Raw genomic sequence first — 17343 nt, 5'->3', positions numbered from 1 at the left:
ATTGTGTACATCAATAGTCTTCTTTTTGTTTTTTGTTTTTTGCCAAGTAAGCTTATTTGGATTGTTTCTGGTTTTTAGGGAATATGAATAAGGCCACTGTAAGCATTCACGTACAGGCTTCCATGTGAATACAGACTTATGTTTCTCTGGTGTAAAAATCTAGAAGGCAATCCAGATGAAGTATGGACCTGGCCTAGGGTGAAAGCAGTGAAGGTGAAAAGAAATGGTAGGAGTTGGGATATACTCAGAAATAAGAATGGGCTGGATTTGGTGGTGGATTGGATCTGGGGGTGAGAGGAAGAGAGATTTCAATTAGTACTTCAAAGATGTATTCCAGAGAAACAGAAAGAATGGGAGTGCCATTTACTGAACTGGATAGATGAGGATATTAAAATTTAGAAAAGGATCAAGAGGGACGCCTGGGTGGCTTAGCAGTTGAGCGTCTGCCTTTGGCTCAGGGTGTGATCCTGGAGTTCCAGGATCAAGCCCAACATCGGGCTCCCTGCATAGAGCCTACTTCTCCCTCTGCCTGTGTCTCTGCCTCTCTCTGTGTGTTTGTCTCTCACGAATAAATAAAATCTTAAAAAAAAAAAAGAAAAGAAGAAATCAAGAGTTCTTGATTGTAGTCATGCTAAATTTTAGATGTTAGTGGACAGATCAAGTATATGTTTACTGTTAGCTTCATTAGACTGAAAATATTTAAGGCAGAATCTATATCTTTTACTAATACATGATCTATAATTATAATGTAACAGATTAGAAGATTTAGGGGTATTCTTCACCTCTAAAATTCTGGAGTGAGAATCAGGCTGTCACAGGTGTACTAAGCTTCTTATATTTCACAAGAGGCTACTTGTAGGGTCCACATAATTTAGGTGAATATGACATTGCTCTGTGACAGCTTGATTCAGCATGTATACAGCAAAGAAATAAATACCACTTCTGTGAGAGTAAGAGGCAATTTCATGATTAGGGAATTCTTTGTATTGAATTTTCCATTTTTTGCTTCCATCAATTACTGCTATGCCTCTCCCCTTTTAGGTCAGAACAAACAGTTTTAGATACTGAGCTCTTCGTGTAGCATAATCTCTAATGACAGCATCATTTGAAATGAGTCTTAAGGCTGGACATAGTGTTTTAGCTTTGATGTTGCCTCATAATCAGAAAAGGATCACAAGGAGCCCCATCAACATTACCTCTTATTCTTCCACAGTGTGTGCATTGCTTACCTACATCACTTTCTCTTTCATGGGTCTGCAACTCCAGGTAGTGGGGACTAAAGCAGTTAAATCCCTATGTGACCCAAGGTAACTGCAGAACTAGAGGAAATTAATATGCCAAATCTTGGTGCCAGAATGAAATACATTATAGAAGTAGCTGAAAAGTGCTTCATTAAAGAAACTCACACAATGTTTTCAACTGCCTTTAAGATATCTTTAGTATTTTAAAATAGGCCAATGTATGAGAGTAGCCCAGCAATTCTGCTACTTGCCAGATTATATACTCCTCTACCCACCAACTGTATTTTCTTTAAAATGCCTCTTTGCCCAGATATAACATGGTTTTTCCTTGTTCTTTTCAATGACTAAACCTTGCTCTTTTTCTTTTTAGGATTTTATTTTTAAGTAATTTCTACACTCAATGTGGGGCTCGAACTCATAACCCCAAGATCAAGAGTCGCATGCTCTACAGACTGAGCCAGCCAGGGCCCCCCTAAGACTTGCTCTTTAAACTAACATTCTTGAATACATCTTTGTAAAGGCTCTAAAAGTTTTTAAAAAAGAACTTTTACCCTGATTTGTATCTTTTGAAAGACGTTTTCTGGTAGAGGCTTCTTTTTCCCTTATGATTTGTTATTCTTTCCTGGTTCTTTGTCTGTAATCTCTTTTTCTTCCTTCTGGGACTCTAATGATATAAAAGTTAAGTCCTTAAGGCTCTGTTCATTTTTCCCCCAATCTGTTTCTTCTTTCTCTTCTTAAACTGAATAATTTCTATCGATCTATCTTCAAGTTTACTGATTTCTCCTGTCACTCCATTATGCTGATGAGTCCACCAAGCAAATTTTTTATTTTAGGTATTATACTTTTAGGCTCTAAAATTTCTATTTGTTTAATAATTTTTATTTCTCCACTGAGACCTCCTATCCATTCATTTCAGGCATGTTTATCTTTATGCTCTGGAGAATTGCTATAATAGCTGCATTAAAGTCTTCACCTGGTAATTCCAATATCTGGGTGACCTTGGGGTTGACATTTGTTGACTGTCTTCTCCCTTGAGAAATGGTTGTAATTTTCTTCTTTTTTTTGTAGGTAGCATTATTTTGAGTTATATCATGGATATTTTAAATGTTATGTGTCGACTCTGAGTCCTATGACCTGCTATAATCTGCTTGAGCATTTGTTTTAGTAGGCAACCAAGTAGGCAAATCAGTGAGGTTCAGACCACAAATTCTTTCTGACCTTTTCTGATCAGTGGTTCTAATTTAATTTCAGTTCTCAGAGCCTTTGGTATGCTGCTATGGGTGTGTCTTATGCATTCACAGCTTAGTTCTTATGTTGGCCATATACATAAGGAAGAGACACCCTAGCCCTGATCTCTCTTTTCTGAGATGTCCCCTCAAGTTCTTTGGCTCACAGGAGCACCTTCTTTCTACTTCCTCTGGCAACAAAGGCAGGGCAGATGCAGCTCGGCAACCGGGCCTGTCTTTGGGGCAAAACTGGGAGAAGAGGGATAAAGGAAAAAAACAAGGGGATTCTCTTTATGCTCCTTAGACTGCTGAACCCATTTTCTTGGTTCTTCTGACCAGAAAAATGAAGTTTCTACCACAGTTTTAGTTGGCAGCACCAAGCCATGAGAGAAAACAAACAAACCAAAAACCAAACAGTAGGGAGGAGGGGCAAGATGGTGGAAGAGTAGGGTCCCCAAATCACCTGTCTCCACCGAATTACCTAGATAACCTTCAAATCATCCTAAAAATCTACGAATTCGGCCTGAGATTTAAAGAGAGAACAGCTGGAACGCTACAGTGAGAAGAGTTCGCGCTTCTATCAAGGTAGGAAGACAGGGAAAAAGAAATAAAGAGACAAAAGGCCTCCAAGGGGGAGGGGCCCCGCGAGGAGCCGGGCTGAGGCCGGGGCGAGTGTCCCCAGGACAGGAGAGCCCCGTCCCCGAGAAGCAGGAGCTGCACCAACCTTCCCGGGCGGAAAGGGGCTCGCAGGGAGTTGGAGCAGGACCCCAGGAGGGAGGGGATGCCCTCGGGCTCCCGGGGACACTAACAGCACCTGCGACCCGGGGAGAGCGCGCAAGACCCCAAGGCCGAGCTCCCTAAGGGCTGTAGCGCACACGGCGGGACCCGGAGCAGCTCGGAGGGGCTCGGGGGCGGCTCCGCGGAGGGGGCTGCGGGGCGGGAGCACGAATCCACCAGCGCAGGCCCCGGAGCACAGGGCGCCGGGACACAGCCCAGGATCCGGCCTCCCTCGGGACAGGCAGAGGCCGGGAGGGCCCAGGACAACAAGGACGCTCCGGCCCGAGCTGAGCAGATCAGCGGCCCCGCCCCGGAGCCTCCAGGCCCTGCAGGCAGAGTGCTTCAGAGTTTCTGTGGGGGCTGAATCCAGGTTTTCAGAGCTGCCGCCGCCACCGTGGTTGTTCCTCTTGGGGCCTCACCGAGTAAACAACCCCCACTGAGCCCTGCACCAGGCAGGGGACAGAGCAGCTCCTCCAAGTGCTAACACCTGAAAATCAGCACAACAGGCCCCTCCCCCAGAAGACCAGATAGAAGGACAAGTTCCAGGGGAAGTCAAGGGACTTAAAGTATACAGAAGGTTTTTTCTTTTTTTTTTTCTTTTTGATTTCTGTTTGCTTACCCCACCCTTTTCTTTTCTTTCTTTCTTTTTCTTCTCTATTTTTCTTTTTCTTCTTCCTTTTTCTTTTTTCTTTTTCTCTTTTCTTTCCTTCTTTCTTCTCTTTTTCTCCTATTCCCAATACAACTTGTTTTTGGCCACTCTGCACTGAACAAAATGACTAGAAGGAAAACCTCACCTCAAAAGAAAGAATCAGAAACAGTCCTCTCTCCCACAGAGTTACAAAATCTGGATTACTATTCAGTGTCAGAAAACCAATTCAGAAGCACTATTATACAGCTACTGGTGGCTCTAGAAAAAAGCATAAAGGACTCAAGAGACTTCATGACTGCAGAATTTAGAGCTAATCAGGCAGAAATTAAAAATCAATTGAATGAGATGCAATCCAAACTAGAAGTCCTAACGACGAGGGTTAACGAGGTGGAAGAACAAGTGAGTGACATAGAAGACAAGTTGATGGCAAAGAGGGAAACTGAGGAAAAAAGAGACAGACAATTAAAAGACCATGAGGTTAGATTAAGGGAAATAAACGACAGCCTGAGGAAGAAAAACCTATGTTTAATTGGGGTTCCCGAGGGCGCCGAAAGGGACAGAGGTCCAGAATATGTATTTGAACAAATCCTAGCTGAAAACTTTCCTAATCTGGGAAGGGAAACAGGCATTCAGATCCAGGAAATAGAGAGATCCCCCACCAAAATCAATAAAACCCGTTCAACACCTTGACATCTAATAGTGAAGCTTGCAAATTCCAAAGATAAAGAGAAGATCCTTAAAGCAGCAAGAGACAAGAAATCCCTGACTTTTATGGGGAGGAGTATTAGGGTAACAGCAGACCTCTCCACAGAGACCTGGCAAGCCAGAAAGGGCTGGCAGGATATATTCAGGGTCCTAAATGAGAAGAACATGAGAGAATGAGAGCAAGGCTCTCATTCAAAATGGAAGGAGAGATAAAGAGCTTCCAAGACAGGCAGGCACTGAAAGAATATGTGACCTCCAAACCAGCTCTGCAAGAAATTTTAATGGGGACTCTTAAAATTCCCCTTTAAGAAGAAGTTCAGAGGAACAATCCACAAAAACAAGGACTGAATAGATATCATGATGACACTAAACTCGTATCTTTCAATAGTAACTCTGAACGTGAACGGGCTTAATGACTCCATCAAAAGGCACAGGGTTTCAGACTGCATAAAAAAGCAGGACCCATCTATTTGCTATCTACAAGAGACTCATTTTAGACAGCAGGACACCTACTGCCTGAAAATAAAAGGTTGGAGAACCATTTACCATTCAAATGATCCTCAAAAGAAAGCAGGGGTAGCCATCCTTATAACAGATAAACTAAAATTTACCCTGAAGACTGTAGTGAGAGATGAAGAGGGACACTATCTCATACTTAAAGGATCTATCCAACAAGAGGACTTCACAATCCTCAATATATATGCCCCGAATGTGGGAGCTGCCAAATATATAAACCAATCAATAACCAAAGTGAAGAAATACTTAGATAATAATACACTTATACCCGGTGATTTCAATCTAGCTCTTTCTACCCTCGATAGATCTTCTAAGCACAACATCTCCAAAGAAACGAGAGCTTTAAATGATACACTGGACCAGATGGAATTCACAAATATCTACAGAACTTTACATCCAAACTCAACTGAATACACATTCTTCTCAAGTGCACAAGGAACTTTCTCCATAATAGACCACATACTGGGTCACAAATTGGGTTTGAACCAATACCAAAAGATTGGGATCGTCCCCTGCATATTCTCAGACCATAATGCCTTGAAACTAGAACTAAATCACAACAAGAAGTTTGGAAGGATCTCAAACACGTGGAGGTTAAGGGCCATCCTGCTAAAAGATGAAAGGGTCAACCAGGAAATTAAGGAAGAATTAAAAAGATTCATGGAAACTAATGAGAATGAAGATACAACCGTTCAAAATCTTTGGGATGCAGCAAAAGCAGTCCTAAGGGGGAAATACATCACAATACAAGCATCCATTCAAAAACTGGAAAGAACTCAAATACAAAAGCTAACCTTACACATAAAGGAGCTAGAGAAAAAACAGCAGATTGACCCCACGCCCAGCAGAAGAAGAGAGTTAATTAAAATTCGAGCAGAACTCAATGAAATCAAGACCAGAAGAACTGTGGAATAGATCAACAGAACCAGGAGTTGGTTCTTTGAAAGAATTAATAAGATAGATAAACCATTAGCCAACCTTATTAAAAAGAAGAGAGAGGAGACTCAAATTAATAAAATCATGAATGAGAAAGGAGAGATCACTACCAACACCAAGGAAAAAGAAACGATTTTAAAAACATATTATGAACAGCTATATGCCAATAAATTAGGCAATCTAGAAGAAATGGACGCATTCCTGGAAAACCACAAACTACCAAAACTGGAACAGGAAGAAATAGAAAACCTGAACAGGCCAATAACCAGGGAGGAAATTGAAGCAGTTATCAAAAACCTCCAAGACACAAGAGTCCAGGGCCAGATGGCTTCCCAGGGGAATTCTATCAAACGTTTAAAGAAGAAATCATACATATTCTACTAAAGCTGTTTGGAAAGATAGAAAGAGATGGAGTACTTCCAAATTCATTCTATGAGGCCAGCATCACCTTAATTCCAAAACCAGACAAAGACCCCACCAAAAAGGAGAATTACAGACCAATATCCCTGATGAGTATGGACACAAAAATTCTCAACAAGATACTAGCCAATAGGATCCAACAGTACATTAAGAAGATTATTCACCATGACCAAGTAGCATTTATCCCCGGGACACAAGGCTGGTTCAACACTCGTAAAAACATCAATGTGATTCATCATATCAGCAAGAGAAAAACCAAGAACCATATGATCCTCTCATTAGATGCAGAGAAAGCATTTGACAAAATACAGCATCCATTCCTGATCAAAACTCTTCAGAGCGTAGGGATAGAGGGAAAATTCCTCAACATCTTAAAAGCCATCTATGAAAAGCCCACAGCAAATATCATTCTCAATGGGGAAGCACTGGGAATCTTTCTCCTAAGATCAGTAACAAGACAGAGTTGTCCACTGTCACCACTGCTATTCAACATAGTACTAGAAGTCCTAGCCTCAGCAATCAGACAACAAAAAGACATTAAAGGCATTCGAATTGGCAAAGAAGTCAAACTCTCCCTCTTCGCCGATGACATGATACTCTACATAGAAAAGCCAAAAGCCTCCACCCCAAGATTGCTAGAACTCATACAGCAATTTGGTAGCGTGGCAGGATACAAAATCAATGCCCAGAAATCAATGGCATTTCTATACGCTAACAATGAGACTGAAGAAAGAGAAATTAAGGAGTCCATCCCATTTACAATTGCACCCAAAAGCATAAGATACCTAGGAATAAAACTCACCAAAGAGGTAAAGGATCTATACTCTAAAAACTATAGAACACTTCTGAAAGAAATTGAGGAAGACACCAAGAGATGGAAAAATATTCCATGCTCATGGATTGGCAGAATTAATATTGTGAAAATGTCAATGTTACCCAGGGCAATTTACACGTTTAATGCAGTCCCTATCAAAATACCATAGATTTTCTTCAGAGAGTTAGAACAAATTATTTTAAGATTTGTGTGGAATCAGAAAAGACCCCGAATAGCCAGGGGAATTTTAAAAAAGAAAACCGTATCTGGGGGCATCACAATGCCAGATTTCAGGTTGTACTACAAAGCTGTGGTCATCAAGACAGTGTGGTACTGGCACAAAAACAGACACATAGACCAATGGAACAGAATAGAGAACCCAGAAGTGGACCCTGAACTTTATGGCCAACTAATATTCGATAAAGGTGGAAAGACTATCCATTGGAAGAAAGACAGTCTCTTCAATAAATGGCGCTGGGAAAACTGGACATCCACATGCAGAAGAATGAAACTAGACCACTCTCTTGCACCATAAACAAAGATAAACTCAAAATGGATGAAAGATCTAAATGTGAGACAAGAGTCCATCAAAATCCTAGAGGTGAACACAGGCTCCTTCTTTGAACTCAGCCACAGTAACTTCTTGCAAGATACATCCACGAAGGCAAAAGAAACAAAAGCAAAAATGAACTATTGGGACTTCATCAAGATAAGAAGCTTTTGCACAGCAAAGGGTACAGTAACAAAACTAAAAGACAACCTACAGAATGGGAGACGGTATTTGCAAATGATGTGTCAGACAAAGGGCTAGTATCCAAGATCTATAAAGAACTTCTTAAACTCAACACCAAAGAAACAAACAATCCAATCATGAAATGGGCAAAAGACATGAACACAAATCTCACAGAGGAAGACATAGACATGGCCAACATGCACATGAGAAAATGCTCTGCATCACTTGCCATCAGGGAAATATAAATCAAAACCACAATGAGATACCACCTCACACCAGTGAGAATGGGGAAATTAACAAGGCAGGAAACAACTAATGTTGGAGAGGATGCGGAGAAAAGGGAACCCTCTTACACTGTTGGTGGGAATGTGAACTGGTGCAGCCACTCTCGAAAACTGTATGGAGGTTCCTCAAAGAGTTAAAAATAGACCTGTTCCTCAAAGAGTTAAAAATTAAATAGTTAATAAAACGACCCAGCAATTGCACTGTTGGGGATTTACCCCAAAGATACAGATGCAATGAAACGCTGGGACACCTGCACCCCGATGTTTATAGCAGCAATGGCCACAATAGCCAAACTGTGGAAGGAGCCTCGGTGTCCATCGAAAGACGAATGGATAAAGAAGATGTGGTTTATGTATACAATGGAATATTACTCAGCCATTAGAAACGACAAATACCCACCATTTGCTTAGACGTGGATGGAACTGGAGGGTATTATACTGAGTGAAGTAAGTCAATCGGAGAAGGACAAACATTATATGTTCTCATTCATTTGGGGAATATACATAATAGTGAAAGGGAATATAAGGGAAGGGAGAAGAAATGTGTGGGAAATATCAGAAAGGGAGACAGAACATAAAGACTCCTAACTCTGGGAAATGAACTAGGGGTGGTGGAAGGGGAGGAGGGCAGGGGGTGGGGGTGAGTGGGTGATGGGCACTGAGGGGGACACTTGACGGGATGAGCACTGGGTGTTATTCTGTATGTTGGTAAATTGAACACCAATAAAAATTATTTTATTAAAAAAAAAAAACAAAGAGTAGGAAACTTACCCCCAAACTGCTTCTCCAAGTTTTGACTTCTTACCACTGTCTGCCTGCTTTTGTTTACTTACATAGCTGCTTTTGCATTTTGTCCAGAGCTGTTAATTCTAATCAGCAGAAAAGGTAAGCTTTATAAGGGTTTACCACATGATAGCAGGAGTATAAACTTTCTAAAATACCTTTAACGAAAGTCATGGAACTATAAACTTCTATGAAAATCATAGATACTAGCTGCTTGAATCAAACCACAAAATCTTAATAAGCAAAATAAAAAAAATCCTAAATCATAAGTATTAATATAAAACAATCATCAAGATGAAAAAGGAATTTTTCATAGCTAAATATCTGAACTAATGAAGTCAGACTGCCAACTGGTCATGCTGGTTATAAAGAAACTGACCAAAATAATTCCTGAAGAATTTTCTACTACTCTTTTTTTAAAAGTAACTTTTTAAGTGAGGAGTGAAGGGAGAAGAGGACAAGCATAAGAAGAAGCAAGGGGTTTAATATTGCAAAGTCAAAGCATCAACCAGGTGCCTCGGGGAAGTTTCCTTCCATTTGAACATCTTGCAGTGTCACAGACACAGACAGGAAAGCAAATCCAACGTGTATGTCCAAGTGAGACACAGGCAGTGTTCTGACAGATCCAAATGTCTAGCTCTACACATAACAAATTTTCTCCTAAAACCTTGCCAAGATAGTGCATCTGATCTTCAGCCTCCTGATACAGTGAAGGCTAGATGAAATACATATTATGATCTCTCTTGGAATTAGAAACGTTAAAGAGTACAGCAAAATAAAGAGGGTACTTCAGAGAAAATTCTTTAGCTTTTCACAAACTGCAAATGCTAACATCAGAACTCTATTACAAAAACGTAGAGGACTCCTCCTGCCTGCCCCCTTCCTTGCATATGGTCACTTTTTGGTAAGACTGGTATATTACGGGTAGTAAGATGATTATTTTTTATATTATATTCTGATAGCTTCCCAAGTATGTATTTGCTTTCTGTTTTTACAGTTTAGAGCCCTTTTCAAGAGACTCAGTAATCAATGAGAACACATAAACATTCTCATCTACTCCACAAACATTCTCATCTACTCTATCTACAACTAAACTGTGTTAGGATCCTGGCTCTACTCATTTTAGCCTTAAATTGACTTTGAGCAACTTACATAATCTTCCTTACGTCCGTAAAAGAGGATATCTTTTATCCTCTTTTACCTCAGAAGAGGTACCTCAGAAGGTTAAAGGGTAAAAATTAAATATGTCAATATATATGAAGAATTTAAAATAGTATCTGATACAGAGTATTATGTAAATATCACTTATCATTGTTGCTGCTGTTATTATTAAAATAGGTATAAGTCTAACAAGTTAGACAAGTGGGAAAATAATAGATTGTAGAGTCAGACAGAAGGTTTGGTAGTGTGCCTGACACTAACCATGTAACCTTGGACAAGTACCTCAGCTTTAGAAAAGCTATTTCATCATTTGTGAAAAGGAGACAATAATATCTACTTATAGCATTTTGAGGATTAATAAAAGATACTGTTCATAAAACAAATTACACACAGAGAAGTGATCAATAAATAATAAATAACAGTGATTATTATCATCACCATCACCCAGCTTCTTTCCAAACAATAAGGAATTCGTCTGTCCTCTGAAGAAGTCATGCATTTTACTTTGAGTTCCTTGAAAGAAATCACAAAAATGCAAATTTAATTTTGCTGCATAACACTAGCCAAAGAATTTTCCTGTATCTCAGGAAGAGAGAAACAGGAGGAAGGTGTCTTTATCTAAGTTTGCCAAATCCAATCCTCTGACAAAAGTACATGGAGTGTTAGAGGTCTAAGTAAGAACACATTAACAAGGCAGTTTCATCATGTATGTACTATTTATTTTAAGAGCAATCACTTCACCTTGTTGCTTTACTGATGTATCAGTGATTTGTCTGTACTAAAAAACAGTTTTTGATTTGAGGCCTGTAAAAATAAAATCAGAGCTCTGATTAAAGTTGGTGCATTGAATAGTAAAGGAATAGTAAAGGAATAGTAAAAAGGTACAGACACACAAGGGTAAAAAAAAATTAGAAAATATAATAACAAAACTTTGAATGTTGGAAAGTACATGGATAAAATGGTAACTGAATTCACCTGAACAAAGCAGAATTCTAATTCAGAAGTAGGCTGATTGGTATTAGCTCAGAAATGGGAAGCACTGGATATTACTAAAAATGAGGGTAGAAATGAGGCTGAAAAGAGGAGTGCTGGGGTGCCTGGGTGGCTCAGTCAATTAAGCATCTGCCTTTAGCTCAGGTCATGATCCCAGAGTCTTGGGATCAAGTCCCACATAGGCTCTTTGCTCAGAGTCTGCTATTCCCTCTCCTTCTGCCTACCACTCTACTTGTGTGCTCTGTCAAATAAATAAACAGTCTTTTTTTTTTTTAAGAGGAGTGTTGATTGAAAGTCTCTTTAAAAAGAAGATTTGTTTTAGAAGAAGATTAGTTTTTTTTAAAAAAAAGAAGGTATGTAAAATAAGAACTCAAGAAAGAGACTATGCAGCAGCAGAAGAGAAGGAAAAAATTTTCAAAACTAGAGCATTAAGGGATCCCTCGGTGGCGCACCGGTTTGGCGCATGCCTTTGGCCCAGGGCACGATCCTGGAGACCCGGGATCCAATCCCACGTCGGGCTCCCGGTGCATGGAGCCTGCTTCTCCCTCTGCCTATGTTTCTGCCTCTCTCTCTCTCTCTGTGACTATCATAAATAAATAAAAATTTAAAAAAAAAGCATAGAGCTTAAAAAAAAAACTAGAGCATTAAAAAATCACGTGATACTAGGGGTCAATCTATGCTGTGCCCCTAATTAGCTATGTGACTACAGTGCCCAAGTTTCCACTTCTGTAAATGAAGGAGTGGATCAGATGAGTGGTTCTTATCCAGGGTACCTGGTTATGTGTATTATAGAAAAAGCTCCCCATCACTGAAGAAGGTGATCTCAAAAAGCCATTTCTAATTTCAACATGCTTTACACTTCAAATAGCAAAGCTCACTCAACAGAAACTGAGATTTCCTTTAAACCATCCTGAAGGACACCAGGAACAGGCATAGAAGTGTAACAATATGAATTTACTCCACTAATGAACGTTTGTAAAATGAATGAATGTACCCATGGTAGTACTGTCATGATTCAGTTTTATATCTCAAATTAAATATGTTCATTTCCAATAGACTACTATAACATACAAACCTTCTCGATATGGAAAGTTTATAAATGGATTCATAAACTATATAACTAATACTCATAAGTCTATCCTAGATGTCCAGCTGACTTTAATGTTGCTGTTTCCAACAATTGTTTCAATTCTTCTGTCACAGAATCTCAGCCTTACCTTTTCTTTTTTTTGTATTCTTCTTTTTGTATTATTTGAGAAGTAATAAATAAGCACAGAAGTAAAATTACAATTATTAGGAGGAAATAAAATGAAAAGCAAAAGCACATCTGTCCCACTGACAGCTGTGGACCCTCTTCTCCATCTCTGACATTAATTATTCCTGTAATACCTCCCCAACTTTACTATGTGTAGACCTCTATTTCTTCAATTATATTTATATATTTATTGAGGAAATCCAGCAATTTTCTCATTACAAAAGGTGAAGAATTTAGCTCACTTACACTACTATATCCTTTAAATTTTTTCTTAGTTATATTTTTATCTTCAGTTCTATACATTAACTTTCTTTTTTCTTAAGATTTTATTTATTCATAAGAGACACACAGAGAGAGGCAGCGACATAGGCAGAGGGAGAAGCAGGTTCCCTGCAGGGAGCCCAATGCAGGACTCATTCCTAGGACCTTGGTTCATGCTCGGAGCCGAAGACAGACACTCAACCACTGAGCCACCCAGGCTTCTCTATATGCTACCTTTCTAACTTGGAATAATTATGAGCTCTACTTGATCCACTACTTTAGACTATATGTCCTGACTACTCATTCTGTAATATAAGAAAATCAGTATCCATATTTCCTTCCACCTCTATGCCTCTGCATCATATTCCAACTTCTAATATCATGCCATCTCTTTCAAATCATCAAGGTTTTAACATTTGTATTCTTTTCAGAAACAATGATTGGGTCTTCCACGCTTTGTGTGCAGACTTATTATGAAAACAAAGTCTATAAACACATAAAATAGGTGAATACTTGTTAGAGTGGACACAGGACATATGGTTAGATTAATGGAAAGTAAGATGTCAGCATGTAGTCACTAAACCAGACACCTGAAAAAGAGTGTTCTAAATATAGAGATCAATGGCATCATCTTTCTAATATTTAACTCCTCAGAATCACATCTCATTTTGGTTTACTTCATTTTTAACCATTACTTTCTTGTTCAGCTTTTCATTTTTACTACATCTAAGTACTTTCTTCTCCCAGTTGGTAAGAATACTTGCTGTTCCCTTGGCTCAGAACATTCTTTCTAGGCTCTTCATATATTGCCCTTTAATACTTGAGGTTTCAGCTCCAGGGATACCTCCTCACCAAAAGATTGCAGTTGTTTAATCATATTATTTGTAAAAGTGCTCAATTAAATACTGATTTGCTCTTAAGTAGCTTCTTTCCAGAACTGCTGCATGGCTGTGCTCCAGCAATATTAATAAAAAAAAAAAAAAAAAGGATCCAGGAAAGATGAATGTACAGCATTTAAGAAACACTGGAACTAACCCAAAAGTAAAGCATAAGAAAAGGCCACATGTGGAAAAAAATGCAATTGGACCCTTGCCTCACACCAGTCCCCAAAATCAATTCCAGGTGAATTATAAACCTGCATATCAAAGACAAAACTATAAAACATTTAGAAGATGATGTACACGAAAGAGTATTCTATGTCTTGGAGGAGAAAAGGATCCAAAAGGCACAAATCATAAAAGATAATAAATTCAACTATCTTAAAATTAAGAACTTCTATTTATCAAAAACACCATAAAGACAGTGAAAGATAAGCCATAAACTGGCCAAAGATGTTTGTAATACATACAACCAACAGAGGAAAACATCCAGATTATATGAAGAACTTTTACAAATCAATATGAAATGACAAACTACCCAAAAGAAAAGTGGGCAAAATCTGACAAGGCATTTCACAGAAAAGGAAAACAACAATATACATATGGAAAAAGGGCTTGACTCCCCTGGGAGTCTGAGAAATAGAAATGTAATTGACTATCAAATGCCCTTTGTGGCCCCAGAAAAACCACACTTCCCAGGAGTCCCTTCCTGCTGACTCTACTCTGGCCCAGTTACTCACTTTAACCAATAGACCCTTTGCCAGTTGTACCAAATCTGGAAAAAGACTTGGCAACTTCCATTCTTGCAGGAGGCCCTGAATGTGCAAGTGAAAAGTCTAGCTACTTTGCTAGATGAACCACAGGGAGATGAGAGCCTACCTGGAGAGAGAAGGAAAGGCCCAGCCTTGCCAGTGTCATAGTTAACAGCCAATTCCAAGAGCCTCATGGGTGACCACAGGGAGGATCAGTAGAACAAGCACGCAGTTGAAGCTAGCTGAAACTGCAGAGTGTAGTTGCTTGTTTGGGGATGGTTGGTTACGTGGTAATAGATAATTGAAACTAATTTTTTTTTTTTTTTTTTTTTTTTTTTACTGTTTTTGTCTTCCAAAAGCTTGGAGGTAAAAGCTGTCAAATATACTGAGGGAAAAAAAAAAAAAAAAAACCTACTCAGTAAAGTCTTAAGACTTTTTGTGACCACATATACTACTGGCATTGTGGTTAGCTAACTAAATTTCCAGTTATCTATTAGTTAATATTACTTTTACAATTTAAAATATTTTTAAATAAATTAAGTACCAATGAGTGAATAGATAGAACAGATAAAAAATGAAGAGTAAAGGGAGTTATTAATTTTTTGAAAATCTAGAAATCTTATTAACTGTTAACCCAAAGAGCTACCTCAACTGAAGGCAAAGCAGACTACCATTCCATCAGCAGTATCTACTATTGATATATGTCACTCTCTTCTATCAACAAGCACCTATAATTTGTCAATATCTACCATTTCAAAACATTTTTATATTCTTTGAACACGTATCTCCACGTCAGGAAGTTTACCCAGAGAAACACTTGCAAACATATTCAAAACTATACATACAAGACAAAACAAAAAACTATATGTAAAAGAATATTCACTGCAGCATTCTTTGTAATAGGAGCAAATTAGAATCATATATCATCAAGATTCATTAAATAAATTATGATACATCTATACACCAAAATACTGAATGGGCTTTAAAAAGGATGCCATGAATATGTGTATGTACTCCCCTGGAAGGTATATGAGACATTATTAAGAAAATAAAATTATAAAAATAACTTGTATAGGATTAACCTACTTGTCTAAAACTATAGTATTAGATCTGCAGAGAAAAAAATCTGGAGCAGTGTACATTAAAATTAACAGTAGTTATTCGTGAGGATAGAGAATGCAGAGGACTTGGAATTAACATACCATATATTTTTGAATTGCTTGAATATTCTAAGACCAAAATGTGTCATCATAACAGTAACAAAGAAAAAATAAACTATCTTAAAAGAAACTGTCTTTCCTGGTTTGTGTTCAATTTCTCATTCCTTACCTTTTTCTGGAGTTCCTGTGGCTGAATCTCTCTTCTAAATGATTTAAAGAAATCAAAAAGCCATGTTTAGATAGGAATAAAAGCAGAAAAAAATTGAGGGAAAAACTGAGTGGGGGTTTCTGTCCCTCTAGATTACTCACGTGGATTCCTTATGCCCTATTCGGGAGCAAATGCTAGATTGGATGGACCACAGGTCGAAGTTTAGGTAGCAATTCTGATGAACCCAAGTTAACAGGTGGACTCAGCAATTCATTTTATCAAGTGCCACTTTTCTTTGTGCTTTAAATCAAATGAACACCGGGGTTTACAAAAATTTTATTCTTAGAGGAGGGAAAAACCCTTTATTCACTCTTTATTTCATTCTCAAAGCACTTGGTGCTGGTGAATATAATACACCAGGACTGAACAGAAATGAAAGCCAGGTGTGGTAATCAATCCCTAAATTGACATCATACTTCAGGCTGAATGTTTTAAGTGCAAACGATGAATAACTAAACACAGGGACATTCCCAAACAGATGATATTTTTGGTTTTCACCAGAGTCTACTTCACAATAAAAAAAAAAAATCAATTCTAACAGTAACAATGATAACAGTTGGGAAGGTGCTGTACAGCATGTACTGCATTGTAAGTAAAAATGTGTTTGTTTTACATTTATTAATTCATTAGATCCTGGCAGATACTCTGTAAGTTATATTCTCTTTTTCTTCTGCATTTTGCAGATGAAGAAGTTGACACTTGCTCATGTTAAGTAACTTCCCCCAAGGTCACAGTAGGTGGAAGAGCTTACTATATAAAAACCTAAATATTCTGGCCCAAAGTTCATGCTCTTAGATGGCATTTAGAAGGAATCCTTGAGGAATGAGCAGAAAAACATCTTGTCCACCAAAATGTAAGCCCTAAAGCGAAACTATAAATATAAATCAGTACCCCAAATATTGCTTGAGGAACCAGAATGCTGTACCTTGTCAAATGATCACCTATAAAATCTTTCATATACATAGTATTTTAAAACCATGAATCACAATCTAGGATATAGCAAAATGCCTAAGGTTTCTAACTCAATGGTGATGGCTGTCCATTTACTGGTCAGGAGAGCAATAATATATTGAAGAGTAAACTGATGAAGTATGCATAATATCTAGCTATATCTTGTTAACAGGCATAGCAAAAAAATTTTTTTTAATGGAAATCTCAGGTTTTATAGCTACTTATTCAATATATATTCACTTATATAAAGAGTCATAGTGAAAAACATTTAAAAGTCAAGTTATCTGCAGAAAAGATTCATATAAAACTTATTTTCAGAAACTGATATTCAACTGATTGCCATCAGTTGATTGCTCTTATATATGTAAACTTCATTCAAGTTTCTGCAGGTTTGAAAATACAAAGACTGACATTTAAAGCCTGTGTAATGTATCATTAAAAAGACATTAAAATGGGAACATTTCTAACTTGTCAAGAATACACAGTTTGTTAGGACAACAACTATAGTAATTGTTTACAAGTTTCCTTTATGAGTATTAAATATATCATGAACTGTTAAATATATTAAAGGGGAAAAGATAAAGCTGAACCAGGGTTGGAGAATTTAAATTTACTTGGCTCACAATAAGGCTAGGCAACT

The 17343-nt window shown here is 38.2% G+C and overlaps 1 protein-coding gene across 11 annotated transcripts in view; it reads right to left on the bottom strand.

The window, feature by feature from the left end:
- KIAA1328 (KIAA1328 ortholog) overlaps positions 1–17343 on the bottom strand; it is a 366861-nt gene that overhangs the window by 182486 nt on the left and 167032 nt on the right. For 9 of the 11 annotated variants that reach the window (XM_077900521.1, XM_077900522.1, XM_077900515.1 and 6 more), the window contains one exon: positions 10684–10758. The exons of the other annotated variants lie outside the window; for them this stretch is intronic. In XM_077900521.1, coding sequence (XP_077756647.1) covers positions 10684–10758 — 75 coding nt within the window. The remainder of the gene's footprint in view (positions 1–10683; positions 10759–17343) is intronic. 11 annotated transcript variants of the gene reach the window in all.

Source organism: Canis aureus, chromosome 6 (genome assembly GCF_053574225.1).
Source record: "Canis aureus isolate CA01 chromosome 6, VMU_Caureus_v.1.0, whole genome shotgun sequence".
NCBI classification, from domain to species: Eukaryota; Metazoa; Chordata; class Mammalia; order Carnivora; family Canidae; genus Canis; species Canis aureus.
This window is presented reverse-complemented; position numbering and strand designations above follow the sequence as displayed.